Below are 20,202 nucleotides of genomic sequence, written 5' to 3' on the forward strand. Positions count from 1 at the left end.
TAAAAGGAATAGTGAAACACGGGATAGAATTTATATACGTGAGTTAAGTGCCTGCTTTGCAATATTACCGAGTGGACATTTTTTCGTTTGTTGGAATTTTTTTTTGTTTTAATTTACTCTTTGCCAGACTCTGTGAACCGCCACGTGCTGTGCACCCTATTGTGTGTTGGATAATGTGTATATCTGTATATATGATTTTGTACATAAAGATTAGTTTTAAGTGACTGTCTTGCTTCTCTCTCTCCTTGTGGTAATCCGAATCACCCATTACCTGCGATTTTTAACACTACGGATCTTCGCAGATCCCCACAAGCATCAAATCTCTGACTCAAGCAACATCTTGTTCATCAGTTGAAATGGATGGTCTACCAGAGTGTGGTTCATCTTCTATGAGATGTGTCTGTCTTCCGCAAACATCTTGTGCCACTCTTATTTTTGATAGATTATCATCAGCAAAGGCTTTTTGCAACATTTTCAACATTTTTGTAGCAGTAATTCCATTGCAAAAATAAAATTTAATACACATTCTTTGCTCAATTATACTCAATATTTTGAAAAATTGCCAGTAAGAAAATTATTTACACAAAAAACAAGCATTTATTTGCAAACAAAAATAGATGATGACATGTGGATTGCTGCTAGATGTCAATAGATCTTCATTGACATCTAGCAGCAATCCACATGTTATACCAAAAAACAAAAATGACAACACTGTCCTGAATACAAGCAGTTTAAATGAACCATTCCAGATACTTTTTGATTACAGTAGTACATTAAGTATGTATGTATATAACAAGGAATAAATCTTATATATAAAATTCTCCTGTCACAATTTTTGTTACTGTACTCCTCCGAAACGGCTTTACCGATTTTTACCAAATTTTATATGCATACTCAGTAGGTCTGAGAATCGGCTATTATCTATTTTTCATACCCCTACACCATTTCCCCCTTTCAAAAATATATTTATATATGGATTAAGGCTTTTATGTCCAACAGATGGCGCTACCTTCCGACGACCTAAGTTTGCTTTTCTGTGAGGCATTCTGCTTTTCTGTGAGAATGGACTGAAGCAGATCATTTTCTATCTATCTATATAAATAAAATATTTAATATAACATATAATATGTATAATATAAGTATAACGTATAATATAAGTATAAATAAAATATAACGTTCGTTTGTTCCTACCGATTCCTTTGAAATTTTGACACAACGTTGCATTCGAATACGCACGTGTTTTTATATAATATACATGTCGAAATTCCCCCCAGTGGGGGGAGATAGACGGGATTAAGGCTTATCGTGAAGAACTCGGCTTCTGGTATACTATTTTACATGCGGTTTTTTGCGTTTTTAATTGCGTTTTAATAGGTTACGTCAACAGAATATACACTAAAAAGGGATTTTTCGATATTCCCCAGCAGGAAAAGTGACGGGATTAAGGCTTACTGTGAAGAACTCGGCTTCTATTATACTATTTTACATGCGGTTTTGATTGCGTTTTAATAGGGTACGTCAAGAGAATGTACACTAAGAAGGGATTTTTTGAAATTCCCCCCACGGGGGAAGTGTTATACATTTATAATAGATACATTTTGAGCCACAACAACGTGGCCGGGTCAGCTAGTAATGTATACAAATATCTCTCATACAACATGGTTTCACTCTTACATAGTTCAAGAATTTGGGACAAACTCCCAAACTCCATACCAGATTTCATAACTTTTAAGTGCCAACTCCCAATATTTTATTATTCAAGTAAGTATGCATGTTATCTCAAATTTGTCCACAAACTTTAGAATATTGAATTTTTTAATTTATTTTGTGCCTTTCATCAGGTTTAATTAAAACTAATAATGCAATTTTTTCTTCCTTGTCCTAGCTTTCCTATCAATCAGGTATCATTGTAGTTACTTTCAGATTTTGGCTTTTAAGACTATCACAGTGTTTTGTGTTTTGTTTTTATAGATTCTTCTTCATATTTAGTAAAGTTTATTTAAACATTTTCAGGTAAGTGTTATTAATTTTTTTAAAACTTAGGTCGGTAATTATTCATAAACATGACAAATGAAATACAGTGATATCTTGATAGTCAAATTGTTCCCAACTCAAAAAATTCAGTATTTGAACACAAATTCTGAAAAAAAGAAGAAAAAATTGCTTGGTCCTCAATTGGACAAACATGACCTCTAGAACAAATTTTCAATTAATAACATATTTTTATTTTTGTCATGAATAAAAAATGTATGGTAAAAATAAAAAAAGTGATGCTGATATATCTGATCAAGATCAACAAAGAAGCTCAGAAGATGATGATACTTTGTGAAAAGAAAATGCTTATAATTTCATTAAAATATGGAAATTCAAATTGACACTGTCAACCTTATAACCCATTACAATTTTTCCAAATTTTGCAATTTACAGTGAGTCAGTGGCGTGCCGTCATTGGAAGCGGTGGAAGCGCCGCATCCACCTTCCAATGACCTTCCCTTGTAGTTTCTAAAATATAAATTTTCATATTTTAATTAACTTACTTTGAATTAATTAAAATTAATATTTTATTATAACCGCATTATGTATCTTATTAAAAAATTCTATACTATATGTGAAAAAAATGATAAGATTGCTATTGTATATTCGAATGTCAGTGGCGGAATGAAAGTGCTTCTGAGACAGCTTTCAAGGCGAGAATAACTGAATGGTGTAAAGCAGCCAGAGGGCATTGGCGCCTGCACTTTACAGAGCACCACCTCACCCGGTTTAGCTGGTGAAGCTACACACGTCAAACGCTTCCAACGATTCTATCCCTTAGCCACTGGTAGCGAGCTATCTGACTAAGTGAATTGTTTAAGATTTAAAAAGTAAAGAGTATTCAATGTTATTTTTATGTGCGTTTTTTGCAAAGTTATATTTAATTACAGTATAATTAAAAGAAAATTATAATTATATTGACAGATTTTCAGACATTTTCAGACATTCAAATCTTTAGAATTTTTATCACTTTTAAATGTTTTCATAATATTAAAATTATTAACAATTTTTCCAAGCGTGTTTTAATTCTTTAAATTAAGTAAATTTTATGGGAAATTTTTGATGTATCTAAATTACGTAGCGAATCGCAATATTTATATTCGCGTCCGGACTATATTGACGAGTAACTCTTAAACATAAAACACATTATAATTAATGACGATTCGAACAAAGACGTACTAAAAGAATTATATGACTTAATATCATTAATTTTTACGGTACCATCTATCAGTAGGTCTGTTGAGCGCAGTTTTTCGACCACGGAGAGAATTCATACATTGGCCAGGAACACATGGTCGGAGGAAAAATTGTCGTCGCTAGCGTTGCTTTCGATAGAAAAAGAGCTTTCAAATACGTTGATGGAGTCGACGACCAGCGACTTTTACATGGTACGATCCAAAAGTTCGGGGAATGCAGTAATCTACGACAACAAAAGCATGTATTTGAAGTTACAGCGTATGAAATGGATTCTACCAAACCACCTCTACGTGTTCGGGTTAATTTCACCCATGTCATGTGATTAAACCGCGAGCGCTGCTGTTTTTTTCCGGAGATAGTTACCTTTGTCCTGCGACGTAATCAAAGTGGAGTTTCAAGAACAACCTCCAACATTTCGACTTTGCCATGGTAGAATCATCGTACACCTTTCTTAGCAATTTTAAAGTCTCTGTAGGTGTTTTACCTAAACGCCGAGAAAATTTAATGTCGGAATTATATCAATCTCCTTTCTTTCTTTCGTCCATTTTGATTGGTCGTTCTTCCTCAATCACGCTTCCCGAGTGGTTGGTCCCTGGTTACTAAACGTAACGACACTCTTACCTGGAAAGCGAGAAAAGTCCAAATCGAAGACGAATTCGATCTTCTACCGATCATCTCCGACAATCGGGGACACCTGACACTCGGTTAACGTTCCGATAACTAAAACACCGTGTGTCAACGCGAAAAAAAAGAAAAAAAAAAGAAAAAAAAACAATTTTTCGTCTATTGTGCCAACCTGTAACCCGTGCCGCTTCGGACTTAGACCGTGTCCCCGACTCCAACGGGCGAAGTCTCCCGTGCCCTACAGACTCGTCGACGCCACTGTCCCGGGGCCACCTTCGATCGACCATCGAAGAACCACATCGACGCCCAGGATGTCCGAACGGCCGATTGTCCTAAAGCAAACTATTTTGTACATAGTATATGTTTATTTTATGTTAAAATAAACTGTTTTTGTCAGATACTTGTCGTCTTTGTCTCTACAGCCACCACCCATGTACGAATGGACCCTAGGCCATCACTGACGCGCAATTAACTGATTGCCCCTGGAAGTCGGCTTTTTACAGAAACACAGCTTCCCTATCATCAAATGTGACGGCACGCCACTGCAGTGAGTAAATATAACAAAATAATCATGTTCTTTATTAATTATAGAATAAAATAAATTTGGAAAAACTGTAAAAAATAAAAAATATACATCAAATGAAACCTGATATCATAAGCAAATACACCAACAACTGCTATAAATGATCGGGCTAAATTTTGGATATATGATTATAGATTAGAAATAAATTTGGCACTAGAGTTAGGTGTTAGGTGCCATCTCTTATTAAAATTAATAATTATAATATTTAATATATAATATTTTTGAGTCCCACTTCAGGCTGATTCTTTTCTTCCAGTTTAATCTAAATTAATTAATTTTAATAAGAGATGGCACCTAACACCTAACTCTAGTGCCAAATTTATTTCTAATCTATAATCATATATCCAAAATTTAGCCCAATCATTTACAACAGTTGTTGGTGTATTTGTAAAAAATAAAATTTTTTTGCAGTTTTTCAAATGTGCATTAATGTCTCCAATCTCATTAGCTTCTGCAAGAATCATCATCACCTTTTTCTTTAGCTCTTTCATCATTTCTGCAGCCTTCAACTTCTCATTCCACTCTTTCTCTTGCCTTATTTCTTCCTGTTTACAAGTTACCACAATTTCCTTGTATCTCTGGGCTGCTATTCAAGTTGTATGGATAAACTATTTTGATATATCCACTAGCTGACATGACTACATCATGTAATTTTCTGTAAGCTATGAATTTTTTCTTTTTTGGTTTTCCATTAAATTACGCATTCTTTGTTGCTAAGCCAAACAATCACTGTAATTAAATCAGGCTATTATTACGATTTAATTAATAATTAGAAACTAAGTAATTTGGTACTAGAGGTAGACATTAGGCACTTAGTATCAATACAATTAATTGTTTGGCTTAGTACAACAGGTTTTGGGATGTTGATATATATACATTCTTTGTTGGTAGAAAATCCACATTCCATATGAGCATTACCATGGAACATTATTAAAATCATCTTCATACACGTTTCAAATTCTTTTACTTTACCACATCGATGTGACAGACTAAGCCAGAAAGAATAAAACCTGTCATGCTGTCTGGAATAGTGTTTAACCATAATCACTAATTCCTGGGGATGAAAAAATGTCTTTGTACTGTTTAGCAATTTTAATCACTTGCAATCAAGAACCTTTTAAAATGCAGTAACACAGTTTTAATAAAAACATCTAATGAATGTTTTTGATCTTGCACAAGGTCTGCTTCAGGTTTTTAACCAACAAAATTCCAAATTGAAATTCATAGAACAAAAATACATTTGAAAAATTATTCTCAAAAATTTGGAACAACACATAATGTATATAAAAAATTATAAAGTAGACAATATAAAAATTATAAAATATATAATGCTAACCCATATACAAAAATTTTTTAAGACATAACTAATAGCAAATAAAAACTTAATTTATGTTAGCATTGCCCGTATAAATTTTTATATACGTTATGGGTTGTTCCAAATTTTTTAAAATCATTTTTCAAATATATTTTTGTTCTATACATTCCAATTTGGAATTTTGTTGGTTAAAAACATGAAGCAGATCTTGGGCAAGGTTGAAAATGTTCATTAGATGTTTTCATTAAAAAATTGTGTTACTGGATTTTAAAGGTTCTTGATTGTTTATGATATGTTCCAGTAATTTGGTAAGAAGCTAGTTTAATTTAATCACCTGTAAAATCATTTATCCAGTTATTAGCCATAAGAGTTTCTAATGTAATTTCTAGAAGTTTTTGTGTTTTCTTTTTATACCTTTCATAAGCTGAATTTAGGCATGACAGTCTCTTGGTCAATTTGTATTTCAGTGGCAAGTTTTCCAACAATTTGATGGTTACAACTCACAAGCAGTTTGCACAGTTTTTTCAAATTTCTAATATACTCTGTCAGTTACTCCTTTCATTCTAATTTTCCAATCTTTGGTGGCATATTTAAGGTCTACTGTATGTACTGTACAGAGATGCACATCAGTAATGGAACTCAGAGTTTATTTACTATCTAATATACTATTTAATTTACTACAACAGAATCAGAACAGACTTTTATTACGGAGATAGTTAAAAAAAAAAAAGTGACAGGTGTCAAGAAATTACTGACCAAAAAATGACCATTAATTTCATATTGCTATTAAAAGAAATGGAAGCATAAGAATGCATTCACCAAAAACATCTCACATCTCTGCATTAAATGAAGTTTATTTAGCCAGATGTTTTATATAAATTATATAAACATATTATTGATCAAACTATTGTTTTCATAAAAAAAATATTTATTTATTATGAAATCTTATTTTTACAAAAAATAAAATCTATGTTTATTGTCTTGTGACTGTAAATTAAAATATATAATCTCTCTATGCACCGGAACTTGTAATAATAAAATAAACCCTTCTAACCTTTTACCCGGTGTCGTTCTATTTTTAGAATCGTTCTATTTACAGAATCGCAAACGTTTTCACAGCCCCTCCTGGGCTCTTCTTCAGGCTTCATCGAATAGGCTGTTAACATTCGAATAAATATTCAATTTGAATTTTTTCGGAATATTAGCACGTGCAGCAGCTGGATATTTGTACTGTGCATGCTCGATGCTCCTCCCTTTAAATGCTGTTTTCTAGCACAACCTGCCATGCGCTCAATAGGATCATTTCCTCCTTATGATTAACGCAGGTACTACGTAATCCAGCCTTAAATATCTCCATGGCTTCTAGCCATTTCAATTGCTGTGGGTTATTTCGGCCTATTCGACGAAGCCTGAAGAAGAGCCCAGGAGGGGCTGTGAAAATGTTTGCGATTCTGTAAATAGAACGACACCGGGTAAAAGGTTAGAAGGGTTTATTTTATTATTGTAAATTAAAAATTTATAGCATGTAAAACTTGTTAGATTTCATGATTAAATAGATTTCACTATTAAAATCAGTGAAATTTCAATAGATGAATGACACTCAAATGAAGTAAAATCAATTAGCCATAGTTAAATCTGTTCAAATTCAGTTAACAGGTTTAATATACTATAATACTGAAAATGATACTAATGCCAGTTAACATGTTTTTCTTCCAAGCTCCTTACTTATTTTGAATCGAATGCACACTTCATTTCTCAACTTCTCAAAAAGTTAAAAAGGGTGCACATTAAATTAAAATAAATACTGTACAGTAACATTTGTCCAAAAGAGACTCTTAATGACAATTTGCAAAAATAATGACAAATGAAAAAATTGACTTTTAGTTAAAATAGTGACCGGTTCCAAACCCTGCAATCATAAATTGCAAGCAATGTTGAAGTGTAGATGGATACTACATACCATTTACTTGGAAAGAGCTTTGAAACTATTGTGATTACCCATCCTCTACAATCTTATTTCCAAAGAAAACTGACTGCTAGATAGGGTTGCCAACTGCTTTTCGGGGAATCCCACAAGACAACACTTAGAAATGAGCTATTTACAATTGAAACTACATTTGAAGCTACATTTTTTCATATAACAATTTAAAGCCAGATAATTCAAATTTTATATTTTCTTAAAACAAAGGAGTAAATATTAATAATTAAATAATTATTATACTTAAATTTAATTAGCATGCATGATGCAATCTTAGATCATCATTCAAATCATGTGACACAAGAATGTGCACATTCAAATCATTTGTTGTTCCCTTTTCATTTTATGCTCTGCAATAATAATTTTCTTTTTCCTTTTCCAGGTTTAATACCAAACTAACCGAGATTTCCATAACTTTTCCCTTATCTGATAAATTTCCTGACATTTTCAGATTTTCCAGGTTTTCAGGTCCATTGGATACCCTGCTATCATATTATACAAGGGATACCTATACATAAATGTATTTGATGTATACCAATACAAGTAATTTTTGTAGTCATTTACAAAAAATTCCAAACATATGACGTAAAATGCATAAAATGAATTTCAAAACTTAGATGTCTTTTAATGCTTTTCCTGTATTTCCATAATTTACTTATGTTTACTTTAATGTAATTCTTTTAAAATTGAACAAAAGAACTTAGTATAACAAACTGAAAACAGCTTACCAAATCCCCAGATGAATTCACACTGTTTATTTGGAGTAGGACAATTTCCATGAAAACAATATCCAGCTGCATTATTGCACATGTTTCCATTTTTCTTGTACACATCAACAGGACACTAATTAAATTTAACAGAATGTAATATTTCATCAATAAGTATTAAGATCCTATTTATACTATATATATACACATGTGTATATACATAAATATTGTGATATTCTAGAGAGATCAAATCATACAAGGAACCAAGTCACACATTGTTTAAGAAGTAGTTTTATTGTCTTTTGGTTTGTAAAAATTTAAAAAAACCAAAAGACAATAAATTTTAACAAACCAAAAGATAATAAAAGTACTTCTTAGGAGTGAGTGACTTGGCTCCTTGTATGATTTGACCCTGCAAGAGTATCACAATATTTGTGTATATACTCATTATATACATACAGAATGTAATATTATTGAATAAAACTTTGATATCATTCATTACTCCAAATAAGAAACCTGAAATAAAGAAATATTACCTGGCCCACTTTACCATCACAATATTCTGGTATGTCACATTCACTGGCAGCAGGACGACAGAGGTGTCCAGCATTCTTCAACTATGAAAAACAGAAATAAAAGTAAGTAGAAATCTATTGTTTGTATTATTAACAATTTTCATAAATGAATCAATAAATTGGTAGCTTTAATAAATTTTATATTAAAGACAAAACTTAAAAATTTTAATCATACTTTGCAGTTCTCACAGCAAGGACCCGTAGAACATTCCGCTTCAACACGCAACTTACAAGTTATTGGATCGCAGCATGGATCGGACTGAAGACATTCCTATAAACAGAGGTATTTTATTAATTTATAATAATTATATATTTTTATACATGCTATTAATTTTTTCACAATTATACCTCTATGCTTCCGCAGTCACACTGTTCACCTTCTTCAATAACTCCATTCCCACAAGAACGAAAGTCTTCTAACTAAGAAAAAATAATTTCGTTTTTTTTCTAAACAATAACTTTTCAGATTTACACATGTATGTTGTATTAAAATGAATTCAATTTCTTGAAATTTCTTAGAAAAATTTGCAATTCAGTTATTAAATAAAATTTATATATATTAAGGAAAAATTCTCTCTGCAATATTCATCATCATAATCTACACTTACTTGGTTAGGTTTGTTAAAAAGACAAATACCGTGACCAATACGAAGGGCATTAATGTAATCTTGCAGGCTACATGCAGAGAAGTGATAAGGCTGTATTCTATTCTGTCCACTATAACCAATAAAATACACATGTAAATCATCCATTCATGTTTAACATCACTAGCTTTTATTCAAATGATCAAATGAGAGAGATTATCCAAAAGTTTTGGAAGAAGTTTATTTACTTTTTAAGAAAAATTTATTTATATTATCCCTATCTTCTATTAAAAATTTAAACTAAAATCTCTAAAATATACAAGCAAAGAAACATGTGTTAAATTAAGATTTGAAAAAAATGAATGTGATGAAAGGTACTATTTAATATTAAATTTATTAATTCACATAGTTTTTTAGTGTGTCAAATGGTAAGAAATAAAATCTTCAAAAATGATAAGATTAAAGAGGAAATTTATATATCTAGAATAGTTTTAAAGGAAAAAATGAAAAGTATTAACTATACAAGCTTCTTTCAAAAAACACAATAATTTCTTAGAAACCATACCGTAAACTCATGGAATATCCCTCAAATAGATTTAAAATTTATCTCTCATTTCAAGTGCTTTCTTCATTTCAGAAAAACATTTTACTCGAAGAAACTTCTCTGACTTCTTGTCAAATTAAATAATATGTTTGTTTTATTAGAGTACATACAACACAACAAACCACAACATACTTTTGGACTTTGGTATGACAAATTCAAAATTAGATAATTAACATTATAAGTTCTGGAAACTGAATTCTAAGAGTAGCAAGTTTATAAGACCTATATGAAAACTCCTGTAGTACATTTACTAAAATCCAAAAGTACTTGAGTTTGCTATGGTATATTTAAACATTGTGTGTATGCCAATACACCACAATTTTATTTATTAAAATTTCTAATCTCTTTTTCTTGCAAGTAATTTTAAATGAATTTCTGACTTTATCCATTAAATTTCTCAGCTTGTCTGCAAAAAACAGTTTTGTTATTTTAACTCATAAAGTTCATTATATACAATAATTGTTGTTATTCTTTCTACAAATTTATATATATACATATTTTTTTTTTCTTAATTTATAGTTATGAAATAATGTTTATAGGTTTTGATTATCTAAGATCCAATTGATAACTGTTAAAGAAAACTAAGTAAGTTCGTTTTCTTAAGTATAATGCAAAATCTAGTTTCAATTTGTAACTCAGATGTAAATTATAATTTCTGTCAAATGCATTTGTGAGTATTTCATTTCAAAACAATAAAACAGAACAAAAACAAAAACATGAAATCAAATTTTTAACTTTTCTTGTAATAATTATGAGAATTACTTCATCATAAACAAATATAAATCAACAATATATAAACTTTCCAGTTTATTTAATTTAAATGGTGTTATATCGCTTATATAACTTCTGTTTGACTACTTCATTTCTTATTATATGGTGCATTTTCCAGAATAGCCCTTCTATGCAAAATTTAAAAATTTTATAAATCTCCAATATATTACAAAAAATTTGTATGCTTGAATAATACAAAATATAGAAATATGCAGATAAAAACTAACTCTTCAAGATAACAGTGACACAATCCTTTCAGTCAGCAAACATTTAATGCAACTAAGCAAGTGTTTTTTCTGCAACTCTCCAAGTTTGTACTGTACAGTACATACTACATTTGGTATCATCAATGTTGTCAGAGGTCTAGGTTAAGTAAAAATCACTAGACATGAGTAAAGAAAACATTTTTGTTATCAAGTACTTCCAAATAAAGTTAATTAACTATGCAGAAATGTTTTTGAACAAAGTTTGGTGAGAAAAAGCATGTAAAGAAATGGCATGAAAACTTTGAACTTGACAAATGCCTGCATATCACAAAATTTCCAGGTTAACTGGGCACTTTTGAAGGAGATATTTCAAGATAGTCTTTGTAAGTCCAGTTGAACAAATTGAGAGCTAGATATCCTGCAATCACCAACAAGACTGCAGTTACTGCAAGTGCTAATCAATAAAGACAAGACTTATCATTTGCAGTTCTTTACCTTACTATACTATCAAAGCATTCCCTAAAGGGGTGGCTAAGATAAAGTGACCATTGTGGCTGTACGCCATATATATATAGTAATCGTATATTTGTATTTTATAGTTTTATTCTTGTTTCCATTCCTCTCTCTTAGTTTTTCCCTTTGTTCTTTTGTATGTTCTACCTGGAATTTTCCTATTTGAACTTCCTTTCCATATATGGTCATAGAAAATCTTCAGAACAATATGAGGGCATACAGCCCTGAGGGCAAAAGAGAGTGTAAGAGAGGGTTGAGGTTCGGACTGTGGCGTGGACAGACATGTGTAACAACCCTTCCGGTACGTTTTAGCATCGTATGGAGGAAACGAGGGACATGAAATGTTGAGTAGAAGATAACTGATAAGTTATTGAAGGACTTAAGGATATACCGTGCTTGTTACAGTATAGTGACTAATTCGATGAATAGAGAACAGGACGTCCCAATATACGACTTGGGGAAGAAAGTCCAAGCACAAGTGACAATTCGTAAGGATCCTGGAACTAAGACTTGGGTACTCCCTTTCCTATCTCCTACTTCTGCTCTATCCCCTATTCTTTCTCTTAGTTATATAAGTATAGATGTATGTTTTAGTTATAGATTATTTTTATATCATTTTTAATATGCTACAAGACCAATGTTAAGATTATAAGAAGCTTTATAGTTATTGTTGTGCATTGTAAATCAGTCAAGTTATATGTCTAGTGTAATAATTCGAGTGATGAATAACACACATTGGAATCAAGACTATCTGGCAACCTATAAAACAACTTGTGCATTATTTTGGGTAGAAAGATTAAAATTTTTCTTTGTTCTTATATATTTCTTGATTATTTGTAAAACCCATAATTCCACACCATCCTGTGCACAACACCCTCAATCCTCTGAAGAATGTCATTTGGGCAGGACAGTGTACACCAGGAACACTCACCCAAACTTTCACTCTGGCATCTGCTAAAATCATGCACTATAATACCTGACAATCTTGTACCATTTCTGTCTATCCATACATACTTCTTTTTCTTCTTCCACATTCATGACTCTTTTTACACACTCTTGGCACCTTCTTTCACTCAAAATTTCATTAAAAATGGAATAAAGTAGTTCTTTATCAGCATGCAGAAACACTTGAAAAAAAAAAATAATTTTGCTAGCAAACTGATTATCAGTAAAGCTAAGTTCAAAAAATAACTTTCACACAAACCTACTAAACGAAGTAAAAAATTTTGTTCTAATAATGCAAACGTTTTCGATGCCCCTTCTGGGCTCTTCTTCAGGCATTCCACTAAAACCGTTGTAAGATGGTTCTTCACTTTCGAATTTTTCAAAGGCATTCAATTTACGCATTCCTAATGCGCATGCACTTCAAATCCAACGTAACATCGTAAACTACTATAATATTTGAAATGAAAATCATATATAATTCAAATGATTATAAACGTGAATAAATAAATAAATTTAAATGCTATTGTCCATTAAGAATTGCTATGCTGTAGCAAGTGACATTTCCTCCTTATAATTATTGCTTTTGTATTTGCACTTCGCTTTAAATATTTCCATAGCTTCTAATATCTTCAGGTGATCTTGATGTGGGGTGGTGAGAATGATACATGCCCTGTACCTGTCAAATTCTGCTGTAATGTCAGGATCTGATGCATAGATTGAAAGGGCTGTCGTGCATCTATTTCATGATATGTCCGATTTATGTTCCTTCAATCGTACTTCTAAAGACCTTGTGGTCGCGCCCACATAAACCATTTCCTTATCAAGCCTGCTATCTTTTATAGGGACTTTATAGACTCCTGGTAATCTATTCAGGTTCGGACGGTCTTTTCCGTTCCTTAGTAAGCTATAAATGGTCTGACCTCTCCTGTACGCTACTCTGATCTCTCGTTTCCTGGCAAAGGCGTTATATATCGATTTTAGAATCGGGTTATACATCACAGGTGCTATTGTGTTGTCTTCATTTTCCTTATTACTTCTTTTCTCCTGATTAAATACATTCGGATAGTAACGTTTGCAGTTTTCACTTAACCTTCGCACAAGGTTGGTGTGCACTTCTTTGCTATTATTTCTATGTTATTATTGTGTCTTTCATACTCAGTCTGTTGGCGAGCCTTGTGCTAGCAAAATGCTTAATCCTTGAATTCATCTTGTCTACCCAGTTCTGTTCAACCTCCGAGCACTGTGTCATGGTGAGGTATTCATTAAGATTCTTGTTGTAGGTTTCCTGTTTCATCATAACTATGATCTTGGCTTTGTTAGCCCTGACTAAGACAATGCCATTTCACCTTATCCAATCTGTAGTTCTCTTTAACTTTTTCTTAGGTCTCTAACCTCTCTTGATTCTTTAGTCCTTCTAACCTTAAAGGTTGCCAACTATCTATAATACTCTTTCTGGTTCTGAGAAAGCCCTCTCATTAGGATTTCCAAGTCTGGGATGTATGATTTTATTGTGTCCTTCTTCAAAGTCTTTGATGAAGGACGCAATAAGTAACCAATTTTTTTGGCACGATATATTCTCCATTTGTCTACTACTTTGTTGATGTCCTCAGAAAAAAGTGTTTTCACTCAAATGCAATTTGATTTTCTGTTCTCAGGTTCAGGTAAATAATAGAGCAGTATGGCAACTGGTCAAAAAATAACCCCCCCAAGAATTTTGCATTTTTGGACTCAGGAGACCTCAAAACCTCAAGGAATGCAAAAAAGTTACAGGGTTTTTTCCCATATATATGGATGCTAGTGTGTATGAGGCATGATTTTTTTCATCTAACTTGAAGCTTAATAACTTCTGTGCCTTGTTAAAAATTTCTGAAATTTTGCAAGAAGGTTTGTATATTAGGAAAAATATTTCTAGAAATTTTCAGGAAAATCAGACCATTGGTTTAGGAGATATTAAGAGGGTTGGGACCATATTTCAAAAGGCTTCCAAGTTATGAAATTTATTTTATTTGTAAAAATTTTTTGTTCACAAAAAATTAATGTATTTATTTCAAACAGTTTTTCAAGAATTATCCTCACACTCAATATTAATGATTTTTTATTATTTTTTTTATAACTTTTGATAGAATAAACCAACAGAGTTTGAACTTTTTTCAATATGTATATGTTACAGTGAAAGCAAAAGGTCAATTAATCTCCATAATTACTAGTAACAGTACACATCCACTAAAGTAATCAATGAATCTGTACTATGAATGAATGAGTGTTCACAAGGTCTCGACTTTTGGCTTGGTCCAAAAAATGATAACTAAATGTGAACTTCCTCAGACAATTATTTTAAGGATGATTGCATCTGCCCAATCTTGCAGTACAGGACAAGGCTTTTTCAAATGTTCTTGGACTTTGAAATGACACACTATGAAGTGTAAATGCAAGAAGAATTGGCACTTTATGCACTTTAAATGTCATTACTCTTTGACTTGCTTCAGTAAATAAAGATGTTAATTAAAAGGTTTTTTCTATTTTATTTCAAATTTACTTCTTGCAATCTCACCTTGTAAAGATAAACAAACAAACTAGAAAGTGTATACAATCACTAATAAATGTGGATTTATTATTTTAAAATAAACAATTTGGTCTACATTCATTGATTTCTTTAGTGAAGGTTTACATTCACTAGTAATAGATCACATTCATTGTACAATCCATTTTCACTGTAACCTATATGCACAGGTATTAATAAATTAGTTTTAAGAAATTGCTATTTCTCCAACCCCCAACTCTATGTTTGGAGCAATTTTGTGAAATTCTTTGCAATAAATATTGTGTATTATTAATGATAATTTTTGTCAAAATCAGATTGAAAGATGAAGACTGATATGGTAAAATGTCAGTATAACAAAACTTCCAGTACAGCAAATTTATTTTGAATCTTCCACCAGTTTCCTGTTCAGCTCAATGTAAAAAGGTTTCAGTTTAACAAATATCATTATAATAAAAATTTCAGTTTAACATAATAAAACTTCTGTCTATTACAAAAGAAAAGTTTCATTATAACAAAATCAATAAATGCATAAACCATTCATTTTTGTAAATGATTATTATGTTTAAAATTAATATTTCCAGACTGTTTATGTATAGTTCAACTGGCAACACAATTTTAATCCTTATAAAATAAAACTTTCCCAGAATTTGAATTCACGTATGAGCTCTTCTGCATTCGACATATTAGATCATAGAAAGTTCTGCTTGTAATTTTTCACCTGAAGTAGGCCTTAGAAGTAAACCAAAAACATTCATTTTCCTGAAAAATCAGCTGGGTGAATATCAAGGTAGTGAGTTTTTACATTTTAATCCTTAGTTACAGTTTCGTCTTGATGCTATTACTCTACAGTGATTTCTTTTATTTTTATGAGTTTAAAATGAAAACAATGACATGCAAAAAGGAATTAAATGATGACATACTTACAGTACTCAGTATTTTATCAAAAAAACTTTGATAAACAAAGAACACAAAGAAAAATCTAACAACAAGTTATTTAACTTTACTGGCAACAACATTTAAAACTGCATGTGGCACCATAACAGATGACACCACATGCAGTTTTATTGAAAAAGCTTTTTATATAATTATTATAAAATAGCAAAAAGCTTCATTGGCTGTTGTATAGATCACTCCCTGTGGAATTTCGGGACTTTGAGTATATATCTGAACTCAGGGGACCAAGACAAGTTCAAAAATACCCTACTTTTAAACCAAAGACCAAAAATAAGAAAGTTATGATATTTACAATTTCTTGCCTTTCACAATGCATTCTATGTCATTTTAGAGTTTTCCACTAGGTGGCAATTGACTGTTTGTGCTCCCAATGGACTCCTCTCGGAGGAGAGCTGCCAGCAGGCCACTGAGTGTTTAACATCACTAGTTATTGATTCACGGTAGTTCTTGAACAAAAGGAAATGTATACTAAACTACAAGCAGCGCCACCTAGTGGAAAACTCTAAAATGGCATAGAATGCATTGTGAAAGTCAAGAAAAAAATATGATAACTTTCTTATTTTTCATCTCTGGTCCAAAAGTAGGGTATCGTTGAACTTGTCTCAGTCCTCTGAGTTCAGATATATACTCAAAGTCCCAAAATTGCATAGGGAGTAAGCTATACAACTTTCACTTCATTTTTCAGGGAGGGACGAGTTTTATAAAACATTGTAAATGCTAATAACAAGTAAAATCTTCATAAGTCCAATCCTAGTTGAAATATGACACAACCTTCTATATCTCCCCCACTCTCTAGACTTTTAACCACCAAAATTTTATAGCATGAATTCCCCCTAATATAAAAATCCTCCCTGCAAAATTTCAAACATTTTTGATAAAAAGCACAGGAGTTATTAAGCTTCAAAGCGGATGAACAAAATCATGCCCCCACCATACAAAGAAAAACCCCCAAATCTGTTTGCCTTTCTCAACATTTCCAGGTCCCCCAAGTCCCAAAAATGTAAAAATCTTGGGGAGGTCATTTTTTGACCAATCTTCCCTGCTCTGTTATACATAACAGACATAAAAATTACAGATTTCTTTTAGCAGAAAATTATGGCTTCAAACAGCAACAACAATTAGAGACAAGATTCCAACTAATCGATACTAATGCACTGCTATTTTAGATGTTTGCTCATGTTTGCAACCAAATTTCACATTTTTAGTCTGTATTTAATATAACTTATGTTGTAAAAATGTGAAATTTGGTTCCATATAAATAGTAATAGATAAATTGTGTTTTGAAAGTTTTTCTTACTTTAAAATGCGCACATTTTTTATTGTAAATAAAATTTTTATCCTTGCATTTCTGACTATTTCAATATAACCTAATTTCACTGCAACAAAAATATTTTGATGGTCCCACAATTTTGTTATACCGACATTTCTCTGTATGTTGAAGAGATGGGTGAGGGTAATACTTTTAAAATAGTTAAATAACCCCATTTTACAAGAACTTTATATTAGTAATTTTATGTAAACAAAGACTTAAAGGTATTGGTAGTAACTATTATGGACGAAAACAAAGAATGCCTGGAAAGTCTAGCAACAACATTACCAGAAGTTTCTACTAATGGATTCAGTGCATGAAAATCATGAATCAGTCTATTCTTTGTTGACAAGATATAACGTACAAGGCATTGACAAAGTAATTCAGACTCAGCTGTAATGTAGAAACTTTTTCTTTCTACTCTGAAATTTTTTTCATTTCAAAAATTGATTACAGTCTTCTGCACAGCAATAATCAATAATTTTGAAGATATTATTTGTCTGCTTGAAGTCTATGTTATACAACTTAGCGACTTTGCAATTGACAACTACTTCAGGTTTAAGGAATTTTCACATAAAGATAAGAATTATAGACTGCATTTTATCATATAAAATATGAATGAGAGAAGCTTGCTCATGCATTAACTTTTCATTCTAGTAAATATTTTTATTACAAATCACAGAAAGCTCATCTCTACTTCTAACAGTTTATTTTGTAGGATACCATATAATATGTGAATTATATAATCCATATCATTCTCTTTTTCATGTAGCTTGAACAAAAATTGGGATTGAGAGAGAGAGAGCATAAAACTGCATTCTTCAATGAGGGAATAAATGGGGTATTTATTCTATACTGGTTACATACATCTGTCCAAGTTAATAAGTAACTTAGATGTTTTAATTTATTGAGCATACATTTTCATGTCCAAGAATTTCAGAACTAAGTAGTACATTTGCTAATAATTATTGGTGAAAACACCTCCCGTGAAATGTGACATTGAATAAGTTCACCACAAAGAATTAAGTGCCTTGAATATTACAGGTGAGAATATGATTATTATTTGTTACTAATTATATCATTAATAAAATACTTGGTTGAAATTAATGAAAATTCAAAAATAAAATATTAGAATTTTCCTGTTGCACAAACATGCAACAGAGAAATTACAAAACATGGTTTCCAATTATACAAAATATTAGATTATTATATTATGTATTTTCTGACTAATAATTTAACAAATAACAGTGAAGTATATTGTTAAATTCACCTATCAACGCTGATATTGCCATGTGCTGTAAAATTTGCAATAAGCAAATACTAAGTGTGTCCTAGCTGCTAAAGTGATAAGTTACAGTAAAACTGCAATGGGGCCTTTTTATGCTCTCTTTTGAGTGGTAAAGGGCCTTAAACCACAAATAACAAATAACAAAGTAAAACTGCAACGCACCCTAAAATACTGCATCAAGCTACAACCAACACATTATATGATGTGTAGTACAATGGTAAAATGAATGGAGTAAGGATAGTATCTTCTCATATTTTCACAACTGCTAACAGTACTGCACTTCTATGCTATGGCTAAGTACTGTACCATACACAAGGCATTTTCAAATGTGTATTAGCAAAGACAATACATAAGTTTGTGCTTGTGTGTACCACACATGCCACTGTAGTAAGCTATTACCTTTGCTAATGTTTGCTCAGATTGAAAGTTATTTCAATTTTACACAAATATCAATTTAATTAGCACAAATAAAATAAATGTCTACATTAGAATTTAAAAATTAAAGCAAAAACATTGTCTTTATTTTGAATTTTGTTAATTATTACCAGGAAAACAATTCTATTTTAAAACACAAAAATAATTAAAGAGACTCAAGAGGTTCTCATCTTTTGTCCATGTCACACCTTGGGAATAAAAGTCTTACAGTGGAGCAGACCTTTTTATATGATATTTATATACTACTATGATCAAAAAGTATCAAGAAAGGTTCATTTAAACTGTGCATGTGCAAAATGGCACTGTTGTTGTTTGGTATGACTTTCAACAACACTTAATGGCAATCTGCATGTCATCAGCTGTTTTTGTTTGCAAATAAATGCTTGTTTTACATATAAAAATTTTTTAAAATGTCAAGTCTAATTAAAGAACTTGCATTAAATTTTGTTTTTGTAACAGAATTACTGCTACAAAAATGTTAGAAATATTGCAAAAAGCCTTTAGTCTATCAAAAACAAAGTTTCAGTGATACAAAATGTTTGAGGAAGGTACGGAATGCATTGAAAACAAACCACACTTTGGTAGACCATCCACTTCAACTGATGAACAATACATTGCTCAAATCAGAGATTTGGTGCTCAATGATCATCATTTAACAATTAGAAACATCATTGAACATGTTCCAGTATCATTTGGATCTTCTCAAACAATTTTAAAAGATCATTTGGATCTTCTCAAGCAATTGTAAAAGATCATTTGGGCTTGCAGCACATTGCTTCTCAAGTCTAGCAAAAACATTACTTTTTCTAAAAACATGCTCAAGTCACCAAGGAAATGCTTTCTTAAGACGAACTGTTCTTAAAACAGATCATTATCAGTGATGGAACATAGTTATATGCTTTTGACACCAGAACAGCTTTAAAATTGAGTGAATGGCACTTGAAAAGTGAGAAGACCATGTCAAAGTCAGTAAAAATCAAGGTTGTGTTGATTGTTTTCTTCAATTGTTATGGTGTTGTGAATCACAAATTCCTTCCA

General features: G+C 31.4%; 1 protein-coding gene across 1 annotated transcript in view; it reads right to left on the minus strand.

The window, feature by feature from the left end:
* LOC136976189 (disintegrin and metalloproteinase domain-containing protein 11-like) overlaps window positions 1-20,202 on the minus strand; it is a 155,245-nt gene that overhangs the window by 31,146 nt on the left and 103,897 nt on the right. Inside the window, exons 16-20 of the mRNA XM_067271415.1 lie at window positions 9,622-9,730; window positions 9,362-9,433; window positions 9,189-9,284; window positions 8,975-9,055; window positions 8,460-8,574 (exon numbers count right to left, since the gene is read on the minus strand). Coding sequence (XP_067127516.1) covers window positions 8,460-8,574; window positions 8,975-9,055; window positions 9,189-9,284; window positions 9,362-9,433; window positions 9,622-9,730 — 473 coding nt within the window. The remainder of the gene's footprint in view (window positions 1-8,459; window positions 8,575-8,974; window positions 9,056-9,188; window positions 9,285-9,361; window positions 9,434-9,621; window positions 9,731-20,202) is intronic.

This window comes from Centruroides vittatus, unplaced genomic scaffold (assembly GCF_030686945.1).
Source record: "Centruroides vittatus isolate TY-2023 unplaced genomic scaffold, ASM3068694v2 contig_397, whole genome shotgun sequence".
Lineage (NCBI taxonomy): Eukaryota > Metazoa > Arthropoda > Arachnida > Scorpiones > Buthidae > Centruroides > Centruroides vittatus.